The sequence below is a fragment of the Hibiscus syriacus genome, unplaced genomic scaffold (genome assembly GCF_006381635.1).
Source record: "Hibiscus syriacus cultivar Baekdansim isolate YM2019G1 unplaced genomic scaffold, ASM638163v2 tig00110021_pilon, whole genome shotgun sequence".
Lineage (NCBI taxonomy): Eukaryota > Viridiplantae > Streptophyta > Magnoliopsida > Malvales > Malvaceae > Hibiscus > Hibiscus syriacus.
In genome coordinates this window covers 191666-208283 of record NW_024062569.1, presented here as the reverse complement: position 1 = coordinate 208283, position 16618 = coordinate 191666, and the positions used below count along the sequence as shown (strand labels likewise).

At 31.7% G+C, this 16618-nt stretch overlaps 2 protein-coding genes across 2 annotated transcripts; both read left to right on the top strand.

Moving 5' to 3' along the window:
• The first annotated feature begins 5988 nt into the window (after positions 1 to 5988).
• Positions 5989 to 7880, top strand: LOC120213507. The gene is made up of 3 exons (XM_039211618.1): positions 5989 to 6309; positions 6404 to 6654; positions 7577 to 7880. The coding sequence occupies exons 1-3, from the start codon at positions 6027 to 6029 to the stop codon at positions 7643 to 7645; spliced, it is 603 nt and encodes a 200-aa protein (XP_039067549.1). The 5' UTR covers positions 5989 to 6026; the 3' UTR covers positions 7646 to 7880.
• Positions 7881 to 14333: 6453 nt separating this feature from the next.
• Positions 14334 to 16510, top strand: LOC120213488 (probable LRR receptor-like serine/threonine-protein kinase At3g47570). The gene is made up of 2 exons (XM_039211604.1): positions 14334 to 14940; positions 14991 to 16510. The coding sequence occupies exons 1-2, from the start codon at positions 14346 to 14348 to the stop codon at positions 16508 to 16510; spliced, it is 2115 nt and encodes a 704-aa protein (XP_039067535.1). The 5' UTR covers positions 14334 to 14345.
• Positions 16511 to 16618: the final 108 nt, after the last annotated feature.

Here is a 16618-nt window from a genome sequence, read left to right as displayed (position 1 = left end):
ACCCTTATTACAAGTAAAATTTTCTAGGTTTACCAATTGCTTTGACCACTTGTTCCATCTTGATTTCACAATAATGGAAGTTATGCAGGGTCGAAGTGTTTTAATCACCCTAAATACAAAGTCAGATAAAGCAACAATCTCGCGCTTGGTGACTGCAGTTCATAGTCCAGTATGTGGGCGGTTCCCTTGAAAAATCTCTTGAATATACATATACATGGATGTTTGATCACTGAAATTTATTTTATTTTTTATGTTATTTTGATAACAATTCCAGGCAGTTGCAAGAATTGACAGGTCTGTTATGAAAGATGACAAATTCCCATATGTTTTGTTGGTTCTATCATGTGAAAAAGATTATGAAATCTGTGTTCCTTTCCTCGAAAAAGGAAATAAGAGTTTTGTAAATCAGTGTTTTTTAATACCTTTTTCTACTGTAAGAACAACTGAAATCACAGAGCTTTATGGTATTCAGAGCCTTAAACTCTACTCTTTCTTCAACAATGGGGTTCGAGGAATCCTCCCTTGTTAAGTATTAAGATCAAACGTTAGGGAACTGTTGGCCTGATTCGAGAGAGAGAGGGTTTGAGAGAAATGAGTTCTCAATTCTGGCTCTTATTATCTCGTGAAACCATCGACTCTACTCTTTCTTTAACAATGGGATTTGAGGAATCCTCCATTGTTAAGTATTTTTGGTTCAAAGGGTGTCTTCTTGCTCGGGCTTCGGAGAGGGAGACAGAGCCAGTAGACAGGGATCCAAAGGTTGTCCAGCGTGGCGCTCCACTGTCCAGGTAAACTTTTAACAGTCCAGCCCAACTTTTCGGCATTTAACGTCGAGTGGTTATTCTATTACAAATCGACAATTTAATGATTAATTTATAACTTTTAAAAGTTTAGTGGGATAAATGAAAACTTACTCGAAGTTTAGTGACCATTGGTGTAGTTTACCCTTAAAAACTCTATTTATTTAATGTATAATAGCAAGATTAACTCTCAACAATTCTTTTTGATTTTACTCTTAATTTTTTCAGTTAGGGTTCAAAATAAAAAAATTAACTCATTTTACTAACATTTCACATCATCTAATTAATAGGAGCTAATGGTTCAATGATTCAAATATAATAATTAATAATGTAAGTGAACAAAATTTAATAATTCGAGAATGTAAATGACAGGTGTCGAAACCGTCATTCGAGTGAGTCCCGAATTGGGCTTCGACTTAGATTAAATGAATTGGATTAAATGAATTGGAGTCGCCCCCGACCATTTTAAAACGAATTTAGGTGGGTCGGACACCATCTTACCTGATCTTCGTTGTACCAGAAACGTGGTTGGTTCGGGAGTTGGTTACGGTCAAGGAAGAATTAGCACCCGTGAACAGCCCTTTTGGTATCAATTAATTTATCGGTTGTCTTTAATTGGAAAAAAATAGAAATTTAAATTAAATTTTAAAAACCGATTCGTATCACTTACCTTTGATCGATTGGAATTACTACTGAAAAAAGTAAAAAATATTTGATTCAAACATACCAAATTTCAACAATATGCATCAAAATTATTATTCAAATTCTTAAGTAAAGCCAAAGTAGATCATTATCAAATCGCCAAATTATTTCCTTAAGGCACAATTATGAATAAGGATAATTAAAGAGGGTGTCTAGATGTCAAAATTAACGCCAATTAATAAAATAATGAATTTCATGACGTTAATCATTTGTAAAAAACCAATTAATAAGTTATTAAAAAAATTGTTAATCGAAAAATGAACGTAATTAAACCGACTTAATGCCATAAGAAAACAAATCTTATTATGTGAATTAATAATTCAATTAAGCCGATTAGCCTAATTAAACTAATTAGTAACATAATCAAATATGAACTTATAACACTAATATTTTAATTTAAATTAATTTAATCAATTAACAAATTATTAATTAACTATGGAAGTGAATACGTAAACAAATAACATAAACGACTCTAACCAAATCAATTAATTTAAATAATACCTTAATCGTCAATTCAATCACATTAAACCATGGAATTTTCTACCAATTATGTAAAGAAGAAAAAGCCACGTTCATTACCAATTAACAATCCAAATCAAATCACGATTATTGGCAAACTAATTAAGCTTGACTAATGTTCAATTTAACAATAATACCATAACAACCAAAATTAAGAAAAAGAAATTCAATAATGCTGGCCAAGCAAAGATGTAATCACATTTGATTCTAAACGAATTAACCAGGGAATGCAAAACCATATATCACGATTTTCATGCCATACTAAATAAAGGTAATTAAGGTTTTAATCATTTCAATTCATACCATAAAAAACAAAGCCAACATGGAATTTAATCATCCAACTCAACCATAGAAACGAAGCCACGTATATTACCTTCTTCAAGTCTAGAAATTCGTCGTTGAACATTCGTTCTCCTGAGATTTGAAGACTCGCTTGCCGTCTTAACGCTTTGGCGTTTTACTTCTGTTGATTCTTGGAACTTTTTTTCTCTCTTTTCGTAGATCTCTCTTCTTAAAAATTCGTGTTTTTTTGCTTTTTTTCCCTCGATTTTTTCAACCCCTCTACAAGGTGTGAAGATGGGTTTAAATAGGGATGTATGAGAGATGATGGTGAGAGTCCAAATTGCATGGGAGTCTTGGGGAAGTTGAGTTGTAGTAGGATATTGGATTTCATGGGATAATATGGTTTTTAGTTTAAAAGATCTGGTGATGAAAGAGTCCTTTTAAGAGATAAACTCTTGTTGATTCTATTTTTTTTTGGAAAAAGAAAAAACATACAAATAATAAGAAAATTAATGTCCACACAAGAATGTAACTTTTTAAAATTTAATGACGCACAAAATTGAAACAAAAGTGACAATTCCTGCAATTTATCTTATTTTTTATACTTTTATATAATTTGTAAAAAAGGGGTAAATTAATTTTTTTACTAAACTTTATTTTCACTCTTATTTTAATCACTAAAATTTAAAATTTTCAATTTAATCACTAAACTTTCGACCTGGTCTAATTTGCTCCTCCAATTGAAATTAGGGTTGTTTCTAGTTTGATCATTGAATTAAATAATTTTTCAATTAAACTACTCAACTATTATATTACAACCAATGAAGTCATTGTTGTTAATATTTGACGTTAATGAAGATGTGACAATTACTTACGCATTCTATCAAATCAAGCCATATACCATTAATATTTTACGAAAATAGTGTTGTGATAGTTAAGTAAATTTATACAATTACACTTTGGGTTCTTATTATTTACATATTTTATCAATTTAGTCCTAATTTCAATTTAAATTAATAAATTTAATCATCCAATCAAATATTGAGGGGGTCAAACTCGAAAATATTTTAGAAACTCCAACCATTGAGCCAAGTCCAACACTAGATTATTAATGGTGAAAATTAATGACAACAAAAATGACATTAGAAGGATTCAAATTCAGGTTTAATAAAAAATATGCTTAACCATTGAACCAAATTGAATAACTAATTATAGACAACATATTCTATATAGCATAAATGGAGTAATATATAAAATCAATATATAATAAAAATATTAATATAGTTTAAAATATTCATTATTTTCTTAAAAAATTATGATAAACAACATAAACCGATAAACAATTAAAAAAATTAACCTTAACAATAAAAAAATTATTATATGACTTTATTACAACTCAATACGATATATTTGTAATTATTGCAACAACTTATAAATACAAGACAATTAATTTGAGAGTTCAAAATATAAAACAAATTAATAAGAGAATTGAACATTCATTAATTGGAAGGCCGACAACAAATCGAATCATAAAACAACAAAAATAAAAATAAAATTCATATGATATCATAAAAAAGAACTTTTATTATTTTCATAAAAGATGGAAAAGATTTATTAAATAAAAGTAATATAAATTCTAGATTTATAAAAATATAAAATATAAAATGTTATATCGATGTCGATCAAATCAAAACAGATAATGAACAAGGAAAAAAAAGAAAATATTAAATCAAACTAAGAAGATGCAGAGAAGAGAAAAAAGAAAAGAAAAGGGAAAATAGGTTGAGCCCTCATGTTATGTGTGTTGTCTGGTGATAACAAAGTAAATTGGGCAAGTTTGTGTGAAGTTTGACTGTTAGCCACCCGGCCAAGGGCGGCTCTCGTAGGCAATTGGCTTCACTACTCGTCAAATAAGGAGCACGTGTAGCTCTCTCTAGAACATACAATCATTGACCTAACCATTTGGAGTCTTACCAAATCATTTAAAAATGAAAATCTACTCCAACGAAGAAGAAAATTAGGAATTCTTTGGTCAAATTAAACATACAATATTATATTAAATTTTTGTTTTGATTCTATTTATACAGGTGTTTTCACATGATAAATGTACTTTTCATATGATCATTCTCGTTCTTATGTCAAATAGTTAATTATTTTATCATAAAAACAATTCATTCAAGATTCCCATAATAATAACATCAGTGATTAAGGAGATTATTATTATTTTTAAAGGTTTTGGGTTCGAATAACTGCATATACAAAGTGTGTGCGTTATTAATGATTAAAAAATATTATGACCAAATACTATCTTGTAATTACCCTAAACTATTTAAAAAAAATACCTATAACACAAGACAAATATATTCCAATTTTGAGATGTTCATGTGTGTATATAGTGTATCAAGCTATCCCCAAAAAAATTATTCCACATTTTTTTTCATTTTGAATTGCAACTAAAAATAAATTATCTGAATAATTATAAACAGATTTATTCATCTTGAAACATAATTAGAATTGATAATATTCAAAGAAATATTAAAAATTGATTTAAAATATCATAAGCTCATATCATCCAATACATACCTATACATATCAATATGAATTAGTATAATATGAGAAGGATGAATCAAAATACCAATTGACATAATTAGAATCGAAATAAAATTTACAACCCTAATTAAGTTAAAATATATTTTCAGTCCATGTATTCTTCAAAAATTTAAAATTCAATTTCTTTGTTTTTATTTTTAAGAAACTAATTACTCCACTTTTCAAAATTAAAATTCAAGTCCAATTATTAATATTATTAATTTTGTTGGGTTTAAACTTAGGTCTATTATAAAATTCAGGAGCAGTTGCAAAGTGGTATTCGGGTGAATCGCAACATGCAGCGGCAATATCCACCTTTGGATTGGGTAAAATTGAATACGATGGTGCGAGGAGGGTAGATTCGGGTATGGTTGTTTGTGGTGGTTTGATTCGCTCACATTTGGGAGATTGAACTATTGGTATTTCGAAGAATGTCGAAATATATGCGGTTATAGATATTGAGCTGTGGAGTATTTTTGAAGGGATGTATATTGTTCGGGATATGAATTTGTTAAGACGGATAGTAAGAAGACTATCACAATGATTAATGATTGTCTGGATTCAAGAGGGGCCTCCTGATGCTCACTCACATGGCTGCCCTCCTCAATCAAAACTGGTTATCCTTTTGTTATGTTTTTTACGAGTGTAATCGTGTGACCGAATGCATAACTAGGATGATACTTATATAAAATATATTATCAACCGTTTTATTGAATAAAAAAAACCTCTCTTTTTATATGGTTACCAAATTAGTATGTTTATTTCAAAATGTTACATCAATAAATTATACAAAATAAATTTAATAGTATTAATAAAAGGACTATAATATTTTAATCAGAAAATAAGGGGATTGAAATTCAAATATATGAAAAGTACATGGACTTGAAACATATTTTAATCAAAAAATATTGTGATAGTTATATGGGTATTTCGTTAAAAATACTCTTCCAAATCCCATTGACCGCCTGCTTCCCGTGTAAATTTCCCAACTCTTTGTCGTCACTTTAGACAAGTCTAGTCAACACAATGAGCCTTCATCGCCATTTCTTCTTTAAAAAAGCTTTATTTTCAATCTTCTTCTTCCTCCTTTGTGCATAAAAACTCTGGTTTTTGAAACCCCAAAGAAGAAGAAAAATGGGGATTTCAAAGGAAGAGAAATCGAGAAGAATTCTGAGAGTTTTTAAAACAGTATTCTTCTTGATAACTATGGTGATTTCGTTCCTTGTGTTCTCTGCTCCTGTTTTCTTTGTTATCGCCGATACCCTTTTGCCTTCTGCTTTGCTCTCTGCTTCACTTTCTCCTTCGTCTTCTTCTTCTTTGTTTGAAACACTTTCTTCCCGTTTCAACAACTACGATTTCAGATCTTCTCTCGTCGATATCCCTCTCATCTCCATCGTTAGGTCAGCTGTTATAATCTGTAAGTAAACAAAAATATTCAAGATTTTATCTTTCGACCCTTTACGACTTATCGAATAAATTGAAGAGTGTACAATTGATTTTTCTTTTTGCAGGTGTTTATAGCTTTTGCGACGGGCCAAGACTTTCAAGGGGACCATACCTTGGAATTACGATGATATGTTCGGTTTCGTCGTTGATTCTCGTCTCGTTGAAAGCTTCGTTCATGTTCGGTTCATTTACTGCTATTGAAACTGCTCTTTTTATTTGTTCATTTGCCTTTGCGATTGCGCATATAGTTGTGGCTTATAGAACAAGTTGCAGAGAAAGAAGGAAACTCCTTGTTTACAAAATCGACATTGAAGCCGTAAGTTAGCTTTCTCTCTCTCTCTTCTTTTATCAAATCAATCTAAATAATTCTCGCTCTGCAACTTTGTTTAGGGCAAGAATTGTCACATAAATGTTGAAAGATAACTATACGTACAGTGATCATGTCATAAAATCATATGTAACAGATTGTTTTTTTCACTATATGGAAAAATAGAAAACTACAATAATTTTTTTTTAAATAAATTGAATTCTAACTCTAATTCTTAAATAATCTTAATATCTCGTTTTAGAATAGTATGAATTTTCTATTTCAATTAAATTAAATTTTTGACTTTCTCAAGTTTTTCCTTAATTTTATATTAAACCAAATTCAAAATAAATTTTAATTGATTTTTCCAAATTTCAAGTGAAAAGAAATACATGGATTCTGTAGCTCTGACTCTCTGAGATGCTGGCCAAGGCAGCCGCCTACGGCATTTGCATATATACGCAATACATGTTCACACACAAGCAGACAGATATTTGTAGTTCTAATTATGCCTTCAGTCTCTGTACTCTTCAGATTTTTGAAATTTAGTCCCTCTGCTTTTGATTCCTATAGTATAGTCCTACTTTTTTGGTTAAAAAATTAAAATCCGTATAATTAGACTATTAATTGGATCTTTGTTAAATTTGAATAAATGTTATCGAAATTGAAGTAGAACACAAAATTTCACAATTTTGATGAGTACAAGATTGCATGAAAAAGTAAACCATATTTGTGTGAGGAAAAACTCTACCTTTCCGTCTAAATTTATTCTATTCACATGTCAAGAAAGGCAGAGGAATTGTAAAAGAAGGAACATTGAGGAAATTCATATGCTATCCTTAGGGAAAGTGTACTTTTTCGAGTAACATAATCACCTAGTTGTCGAGTAAAAGATGTTAATAACATTTAATAATGGGTTTTATGTGAACAGATCTCAGCTTGTAAGAATGGGTTCCCAAGGTACCAGAAGATTCCCCAAGAAGAAAGAGTGAAAATTTAGCCTTTCTTTCCTCCCCTTTTGGCTGATCACTTGATTCTTCCATGCCCCCATAAACGGATCAGTTGTCTGGCAATGGAAGCAGCATATATATATATATAAACTTGTATAGCTGGTGATTTAGTATCACTTGGTAGAGGGTAGATTTCGAGGATAGATTCAGCATTCTTTCATGATTTTGAGTGTACAGTTTGTATTGTACATAGATATATTTTTAAGAAAGAAGGAATAGGCCTAAGGCCTTTTCAAAGAGTTTTTAATTTTTAATTAATTATTGTAAATTCTTATATTTGGAAAGTCTCTGATCGGAGTATCTCAATTACATTATTTATTTTTCATGAAAAGATAAAAAATAAAGAAGTTATATGCGTAATTGATCATAATAACTTTTAAATTTATTTATGCATTTTTATTAGTAGGTATCATTTAGCTGCGTGTAATTACACTTTACCTATCGAATGTATTAAAAGTTGTATGAAAAAATAAATAGAAAATTCAAACAAAATAGTTAATCTATTATGCAATGTATTTCTATAATATATAAGAAGTATTTTACTTTAGTAAGGCACAAATTAAGAAAAAAAATAGTGCAAATGTTAAATTGAGAATTTTTTTCAATAATTTTTACTTAGGGAGGGAGAAAAGAAGAATTTTGCTCCAGATCAAATTGAGAATTAAACCAAGGTGGCAGACAGCTTGGCAAGAAGGGCAAGACCTGAGGAGGCTGGAACGAGATTCCTGACACAACCACCGGAGGAGATACAAACTCTAATGCAACAGGATATTAGTTTAGGATAGATAGTTAGCTTCTCTTTGAGTTGCCTGCCAGCTCAATTGGTAGAGCGCAAGGCTCTTAATCTTGTGGTCGTGAGATCGAGTCTCACGGTAGACAATTCATAATGTTGGATATAATTTTCATATATATTGTAAAAAAATAAAAGAAAATTCACAAAAAAATTATAGTTGAAAGATGAACTATGGTAATACAAATAAGGTGGAGAAGACTTTTATTTATAATTGAGTCTCATAATAATGAACAAAGTAGATCGACTTACATTAATGATTAAGATGAAAGTCTATCTATCTATCTATCAAAACTCCTCAAAGGAAATTATATTAAAGCATATCAATTAACTTATTATATTCCTTAGATAATATATTTTTTTTTACAAAGGCCAATGTGAAACATCTTTTAGCATTTTTTGAGTTTCACACCCAGTCAGCTGGTTTAGACAAGCTTCAAATTTCGCTCAAAATCTTTTGAGTGAACAATTGCGCACACACCTCGAACCCTAACTCGCAGTTTGTAACTTTATACATTTCCATTAACATGGTCGATTAGATATAAAGAGATGGAAAGTTTTCGTTGACATTGATTATTTTTGCTGTCATCTTCATCTTTGTAACTCGTTGGTTCTTTTCCTATTCAACCTTTTCTTTTTTTTAATCTTAATACACTTGTATAATTTAACACAGTGAAATTCCGGTTGAAGATTAAAAGATGGTGAGAGAGGTAAGGGGATCCGTCGTTCAACTTGATCGTTGCAAACTGTAAAATCATATGTGAGTCGATTAAATGCGCCACCTACAGTTACGATAATGATCACAGATGTCACTTCACATCTTCCTCAGCATTTCCATTGTCTTAAACTCCAAACAATTTCAACCAATACTGTAGGTGGCTTAAAATTTTCAACCTACATTGGTGATCTACAGGAGCTTCTTAACCTACAGTATCTTGTTATATTCAACCTACAGAATTTAATCACTTCATTACAGGGAGTTTTGAACCCTTAAGCTAAATTTTTATCGGAATTTGTATTCTAATATATAAGTAATTTAACATTGAATATTAACATGGTTAATGTTTGGCTTAATATTTTTTCTTTGTATTTTAATCTATGTTTTTTTTTTATATGTACTACTTTTTTTTTTCTAAAAAATGTTGCTCTCCGGGATTGATCTGGGGACCTTTAGCGTGTAAAACTAACGTGATAACCACTACACCACAGCAACCGATGGCTTTTAGTGGAATCATAATTTTTTTAATTTTTTAATTTAATTTAATTTAATTTACTTTTTTGCTACTTGATTAGCATATGTTTATATTCTCAAGGAGAGAAATCTGATGCAACTCCCATTCTCCCAAAGCTACAGATGGAGTTGGACTAAGGGAGGCAGCTGTGCAAGTGCTACAATTAGCAGCTGATACTGGTGTTCCACAAGGCTGTTAGGTGATTAAATAGGTTTGGAATGAAATGAGAAACAAGGCCGCTGAAGTCCGTGGAGGAAGTTTATATGGTTTCCTTTGTACATCATTCATTCATATCATAGATGACAATTTTGAACTAATTTCCCCCCCTCAAATCTATTAAGTTCACCGAATTGAATTTTTTTGTTCCTCAAATCTGTTATATCCATAGAATTGAACTCTTTTTTTAATTCTCAATTCCATTATGCCTACGAAATTGAACTTTTTCTACTCTCCAAAATTGTTATGCTCACTGTTATCTTGTTCAACACAAAATCTTCTTTTGCTTAATTCTATCAAGACGTGGTTATTAGTAATGTCATCATCTCACACGAATGAGAAAATAACAATCTCATCCCTTAGAATCATTGAACTCTACAGAACATAAAACTTGATAGTATTTCTGTCCTTTCATCACAATAAGAGAGATCTTGCAATTTTTCACATCTCAACCTACCACAATACGAAGATGATTTTTTTCTATTTAATAATGTCGTTTATCTTGTTTTGGGTAACTAACTAGTGTTATGATTTTTTTTAATAATGTCGTGTATTTTGTCAGGTCAAACGATTTTTTTTGCTTTCCCTTATATAGATATCTTTATCTTAATTTTCTATTATTAATAAAATCCATTTACTAAAAGAAAAAATATTCAATGTTTAATTAATACAAATTTCACTAAAAATTTGACTTAAGGTTAAAAAAACCCCTCAATTTATAGTGAAAATTTAATTTAATTCTTATTTTTTATTAAATTGAATCATTGAAATATTAAATTTCACCAATTAAGCATATTTTATTTGTTTGAATGCGTCACCTACGTTGTGATAATAATCACAAATGTCATTGCGCGTCTTCCCCGACATTTCTATTATCTTGAACTCTAAATATTTTCAACTAATAAATCACTCTTATATTTTTTGTAATTGCAACTAATGTTCTTGTAATACATTTGATAATAATAGTAACCATTGGTATTAATTAATATTTTCTAGTTTTCCTTTTAACCTTCATGTCATTTTATAATTCTCTTATTCTTTTCTATAGAGTTGGTTTTTATGATGGATCAGATTTTGAGGGAGTAAGGAGAATTATATATACTATAATTCCAATACAACATTTGATAGTATTTTATATATATATATATATGGATGGATCGAGGGGAGGTTGGCATGGGAGATCTTCCTCATGGAAACTTTAAATTTTCATATATTTAGATATTGTTTTTTATATTTTTTTATCGATATTTTGTTTTTTTTTGTCCTTAAACTTTTATACGTTCGTTCGATAATATAAAATCATGGATTCATTCTAACATAAAATATGGATGATTTCACTAAAAACAATAGGACGGAAGGTTAACCTAATGATCATATTCTAATGTTAATGTAAACCTAATTAGAGTTGTTTACCTGTAATTTTCATTCTAATATTTATCTTAGAAAAAACATAAGTGTCGTATAAATGGCGTCTAGCCCTGGACTGGCACATATGAGAAAATTATTACAAGGATATGACAATTTTAAATGGTTGTTGTCAATTCTTGTACATGTATGTAGACACCGTTTTTAGCCCGGGCAGAGAAAACAAGTATCGATTTAGGGGTTTTTTTTGAAAAAGTTTTGGAAATGTGAAAAGTCGACACCAATCATTTTAAGATGCGATCGAGACACCATAAAAATTGGGTGATTTTAATAAAACATTTTATTTGTATAAAAAAAACAAATTTTAGGGTATGCGAAAATCCAGAAATCAGATTCGGGAGTCAGTTACGCATGGAGAATGATTAACACCCCACAACGCCCAAAAAGTGGTACCTAGTTTATTACCCTATATTTAGAATCGAAAATTTTGAGTACGAATTTATCTAATTTGAAAATCATTACAGATGCAAAGTTGAAAAAGATATTCGTTTATTAAAGCCAATAATATTCGCCCCCTAGCATGAATGCGGAAGATCATCTATTGTGCCAAATAACCGGACATTGCCTCGATTTTAGAAATCATTATGCATTCTTGAAAATGATGTCGACCTATTTTGGGAATCGCCAATAGTCACCCCTGAGCATACTTGCGGGAGATATACTATTAAATCCCTAATAAATGAACATTGCCTTAAATTTTAAAATAAAATGCAATCAAACAATTTTATTAATCCTAATTAAATTAAGGGTATATTAAGGTTTTCTCTAGCTTACATTGTCAAATTATGAAAATTAAAGAACCTAAAGGCATAAACCTAAAAATATAGGCTCTAATATTATTCTTATTTGATTTTAACCAATTATTGAGTCAAATAATCAAAATAGTCCCTTGAGCATTTAGGCGAGGGCCAACTCGAATTATTCCTTAAATTAAAATGACTAAATTGAAATCTAACTAAAGTGGAGGTTCTAATATCAACTTAAATTAATTTTAATCAATATTGCAATTCGAATAATTAAAGTGAAACCTTGAGCAAAAGCGATGACCAAATTAAGAATTCTGTTAATTTAATGATTAAATATGAATCGAATAATTAAAAGATTATGAACTAAATCTAAAAAAGTGATCAATCAATGACTAAATTAAAAGGATACAAATATTAAATACAATTAAAATATAAAAAAATACTAAAATTAAAATACTAAAAAATGAAGGGTAAAATTAAATAAAAAAATAAAAAAATAAAAAATAGTAAATTAAAATAATGAAATTAAAAGACTGAAATTAAATAAATAAAAAGTAAATGACAAAAATTTAAATGTGCATAAAATTAAATAACAAAAATAAAAGAGAAATAACAATAAAATGATAACGTTAATTTTTAATATTTAACATTGACTGTAAATAATACGAGTCGTACTTCGGTGCGGGGCGTCGTAAGGTCGTACTATAGTTCGAACATAAAATACATACATAAATAAAAAGTTAATTGTTCGTGGTTAGCGGTTAACGATTAGAAGTTAGAAAAATTAGTTGTTAATAGAGTCCGGACCATAATAATGTGGATTATACCTCGAGTCGAGTCACCACAAAGTCGTACAATAATTCAAATAAATTAATAAAAAATTAACATTTAGGAGTTAATAGAATCCGGACCATAATAATACGAGTCATACCCCAAATCGGGTCACCGTAAGATCGAATCAAACATTAGCAATAAATAAATTAATTAAACAATGGCCAAAATACAATAAAATAAAATCAACCATCTAATTTAAAATAAACACAAAATCGTACGTGGTGACTAAAATAGAAATGAACAGAAAGTTATGCATGAAATTCGAAATAAAATAAAAAGGGAACAAGTGAACAAAATGTGAAAATGCGGCAAAGGTTGGAGGACTGAAGTGTATTTTTCCCCTAAAACAGGTTGCCAGAAATCTAAAAGAATACTACAATGTGGGGGCCTAGGTGTGATTTACCCTTTATATTAAAACACAAAATATTTCCCCCCATTTCACGCAGTCCGGCCGAGAAGCTTACCAAGCTTCTGAAACTCCCTCGGCCGTCGCTCGCTGGCCCTCACACGCCGGCCACTGGGCCGGTGACCACTATACTCCAACTGGAGACCCCGATCACAACCAAAGGAAGCCCGACCGAACAACTTGAACGGCCGAAACTCTCCCCATTATCTTCCTCTCTCACTCTTTCTCTCCCCCACACGGCGGCCGAGAAGGCTTAAAAACGAGCCTTAACGCCGGAAAAACATCTCTTACGATCAACGGCGACTATCAGAACTCCGACCGACGCCCGAACTGGCGGTGGAAAGCCAAACAAAGGTCTAAGTGACCACAAACTCTTCTCCCAATCTTTGCTTTCGACCAAAGCCCCCCAAAGACCCACGAGATCACCGCAGGCCACCAACAGCCGGCGCTGCCTGGCCTTGAGATGGCCTCTCTCGCATGCCGGCGACCGCTCAAAGGTGGCCACCCCTTAAGCAACCAATGAGCCCGAAACAGAAGAAAAGAAATGAGAAAGAAAATGGAGAGAAAAAAAGTCAAAAAGTCACCTTTTATTTTTTTGTCATCTTTTCGGGGGTCCTCTTACAACAATTCTTTATTATATATATATTTTATATAATAATAATAAAATAATAATAAAAAAGGGTGGTTACAATCTATCCTATAGCATATTTCAAAACATTAAACAACCAGACATTTTTTCCTACTAATTCTTCGCTTTCATATTGATATGCAATTAATTAATAAATGGTTGCATGTGATCAAATTTTATAATAATAGCCATAGTGAAACTAATGTCGAAGACCACAGTAGTTCTCTATTGGAATCAGTCAAGTATGTCGACTCTGTTTTATTTTAACATATTGGAATCAGTCAAAGTATGTCGACTCTGTTTTAATTTAACATGATGGAAGAGATTGAACAGATAATACCAGAATTCGAACACTACTTATATTCTGCTCTCCTTTATGATGAACAGATAATACCAGAAATTGTTTCAGGATCATGGAGCTATCAAAAAGGCATTTTGAAGCATCCAGCTCTTTTCTCCTTGTTTACATTGAAGTTGTAATTCTTCTCTCATGCTTCAACTTGCAGGATCTTAACTTGCTTGGTTTAGCAACAGCAAGCCATGCAGGTAGAGGAAATGAGACTGATCAACAAGCTTTACTCCAGTTCAAAGCCATGATAACCGGTGATCAGCTCAGAATTATGGAGTCCTGGAATAGTTCCATTCACTTCTGTCAGTGGCATGGTGTTACATGCAGTCGAAATCATCAGAGAGTCACCAAATTAGAACTGCAATTCCTCGAGCTCTCGGGATCTGTATCGCCATACATTGGAAATTTAACCTTTCTGAGGGAGTTGAATCTTGCGGGCAACAGCTTCTACAATCAGATTCCTCAAGAAATTGTTAGTTTAAAAAGATTGGAGATATTAGAACTATCTAATAACTCCATCAGTGGTGAAGTCCCTTCCAACTTATCTGCTTGTTCTAAGCTTATACGAGTTAATATGAGAGGCAACCAGCTAACTGAAGAAATACCTTCTTTGCTGGGTCAATTGCCAAACCTGAAATACTTGAGTTTTCATAACAACGGTTTGAGAGGGAGCATCCCTCCTTCGTTGGGAAACTTGTCATCTCTGCAGGTGCTTTCCTTGACGAGGAACGATTAACTGGTATTATACCTGAAGCTCTTGGACAACTGACATATCTTCAATTTTTCGGAGTAGCAACAAATGCAGTATCCGGCACTGTTCCAGTCACAATGCTCAATATGTCCAACATTAGAGTCTTTGATATTGGTGGAAACAAGATCCAAGGTACTCTTCATTCCGACTTACCAATCACCATGCCATATGTTGAGATCTTTTCCATAAGAGGAAATCAAATATCTGGACAAATCCCCGTTTCAATATCCAATTTCTCAAATCTGGATGTACTTCAATTATATGATAATAGACTTACTGGAAATGTGCCTTCCTTAGAAAATCTGAATAATCTGTCTCGTTTTCTCATATCCATAAACCATTTGGGACACGGGAGAGAAGGTGACTTGAACTTTCTCAGCACTTTAGTGAATAATACCAAACTAGAATATCTATACATAGGCACAAATAATTTCGGAGGGATACTTCCCGAATGTATTAGCAACTTTTCTAGCACCCTTTTACATTTGGTAATAGAAGAGAATAAAATATTGGGAAGAATCTCGGAAGGGATTGGAAATCTTGTCAATTTGGAGCTGATAAGGACATCACAAAATCAACTATCAAGGCCCATTCCCTTTAATATTGGGAGGCTCCAGAAGTTAAACATATTTGTAGCTGATAGTAATTCTTTCACAGGGACTATTCCCCATTCTATTGGAAATTTAACAGTGTTAACCGAACTTGCTTTAGACTTTAACAAACTTCAGGGCAGCATTCCTTTGAGTATAGGGAATTGTCAGAATTTGCTGGGGATGAGTCTTTCTCATAACAATCTTAGTGGACCGATACCTCCTCAAGTATTTGGAATCCAGTTCATGTCCATTATATTAGACTTGTCATCAAATTATCTGACTGGTGAGCTTCCTGTTGAAGTAGAAAATTTGAAAAACTTAGTTGGATTGGATGTTTCTCAAAACAGGTTATCTGGTTTCCTTCCAAACAACCTTGGCAGTTGTGTAAGTCTGGAGAAGCTGTTATTGGGTGGCAATTTGTTTGACGGGCCTATTCCTTCATCTTTGAGTTCATTGAGAGGTCTTGTGGCATTAGACGTATCTGACAATAATCTTTCAGGTGAAGTTCCAGAATTTCTTGTGAGCTTTGGGGCATTGAAGTATTTAAATCTCTCTTTCAATGATTTTGAGGGAGTGATACCAAGTGCAGGAGTATTTAAGAATGCAAGTGCTACGTTTGTTAAGGGAAACAATAGGCTTTGTGGGGGCATCCCTGAATTAAACTTGACAAGATATAGTTCAAAAACGTTGATCAGAAGATCAAACACTACCGTTAAAATAGTAATTGTTGTTGTGATTATAGGGGTGACTTTGATTTTCTCTTGTCTCGCCATCTTGTGGTTTAGAAATAAGAAACAACAGCCAACAACAACTTGTGCAGAAAATTCCCTTTTACAGTTATCATACCAAAGCATCTTAAAGGCTACTGATGGATTCTCCGTGTAAAATTTGCTTGGATCTGGAAGCTTCGGTTCAGTATACAAAGGAATTCTTGAAGAGAGTGGAGAAGCTATTGCAATAAAGGTGATTAATCTTCTTCATCAGGGAGCTTCA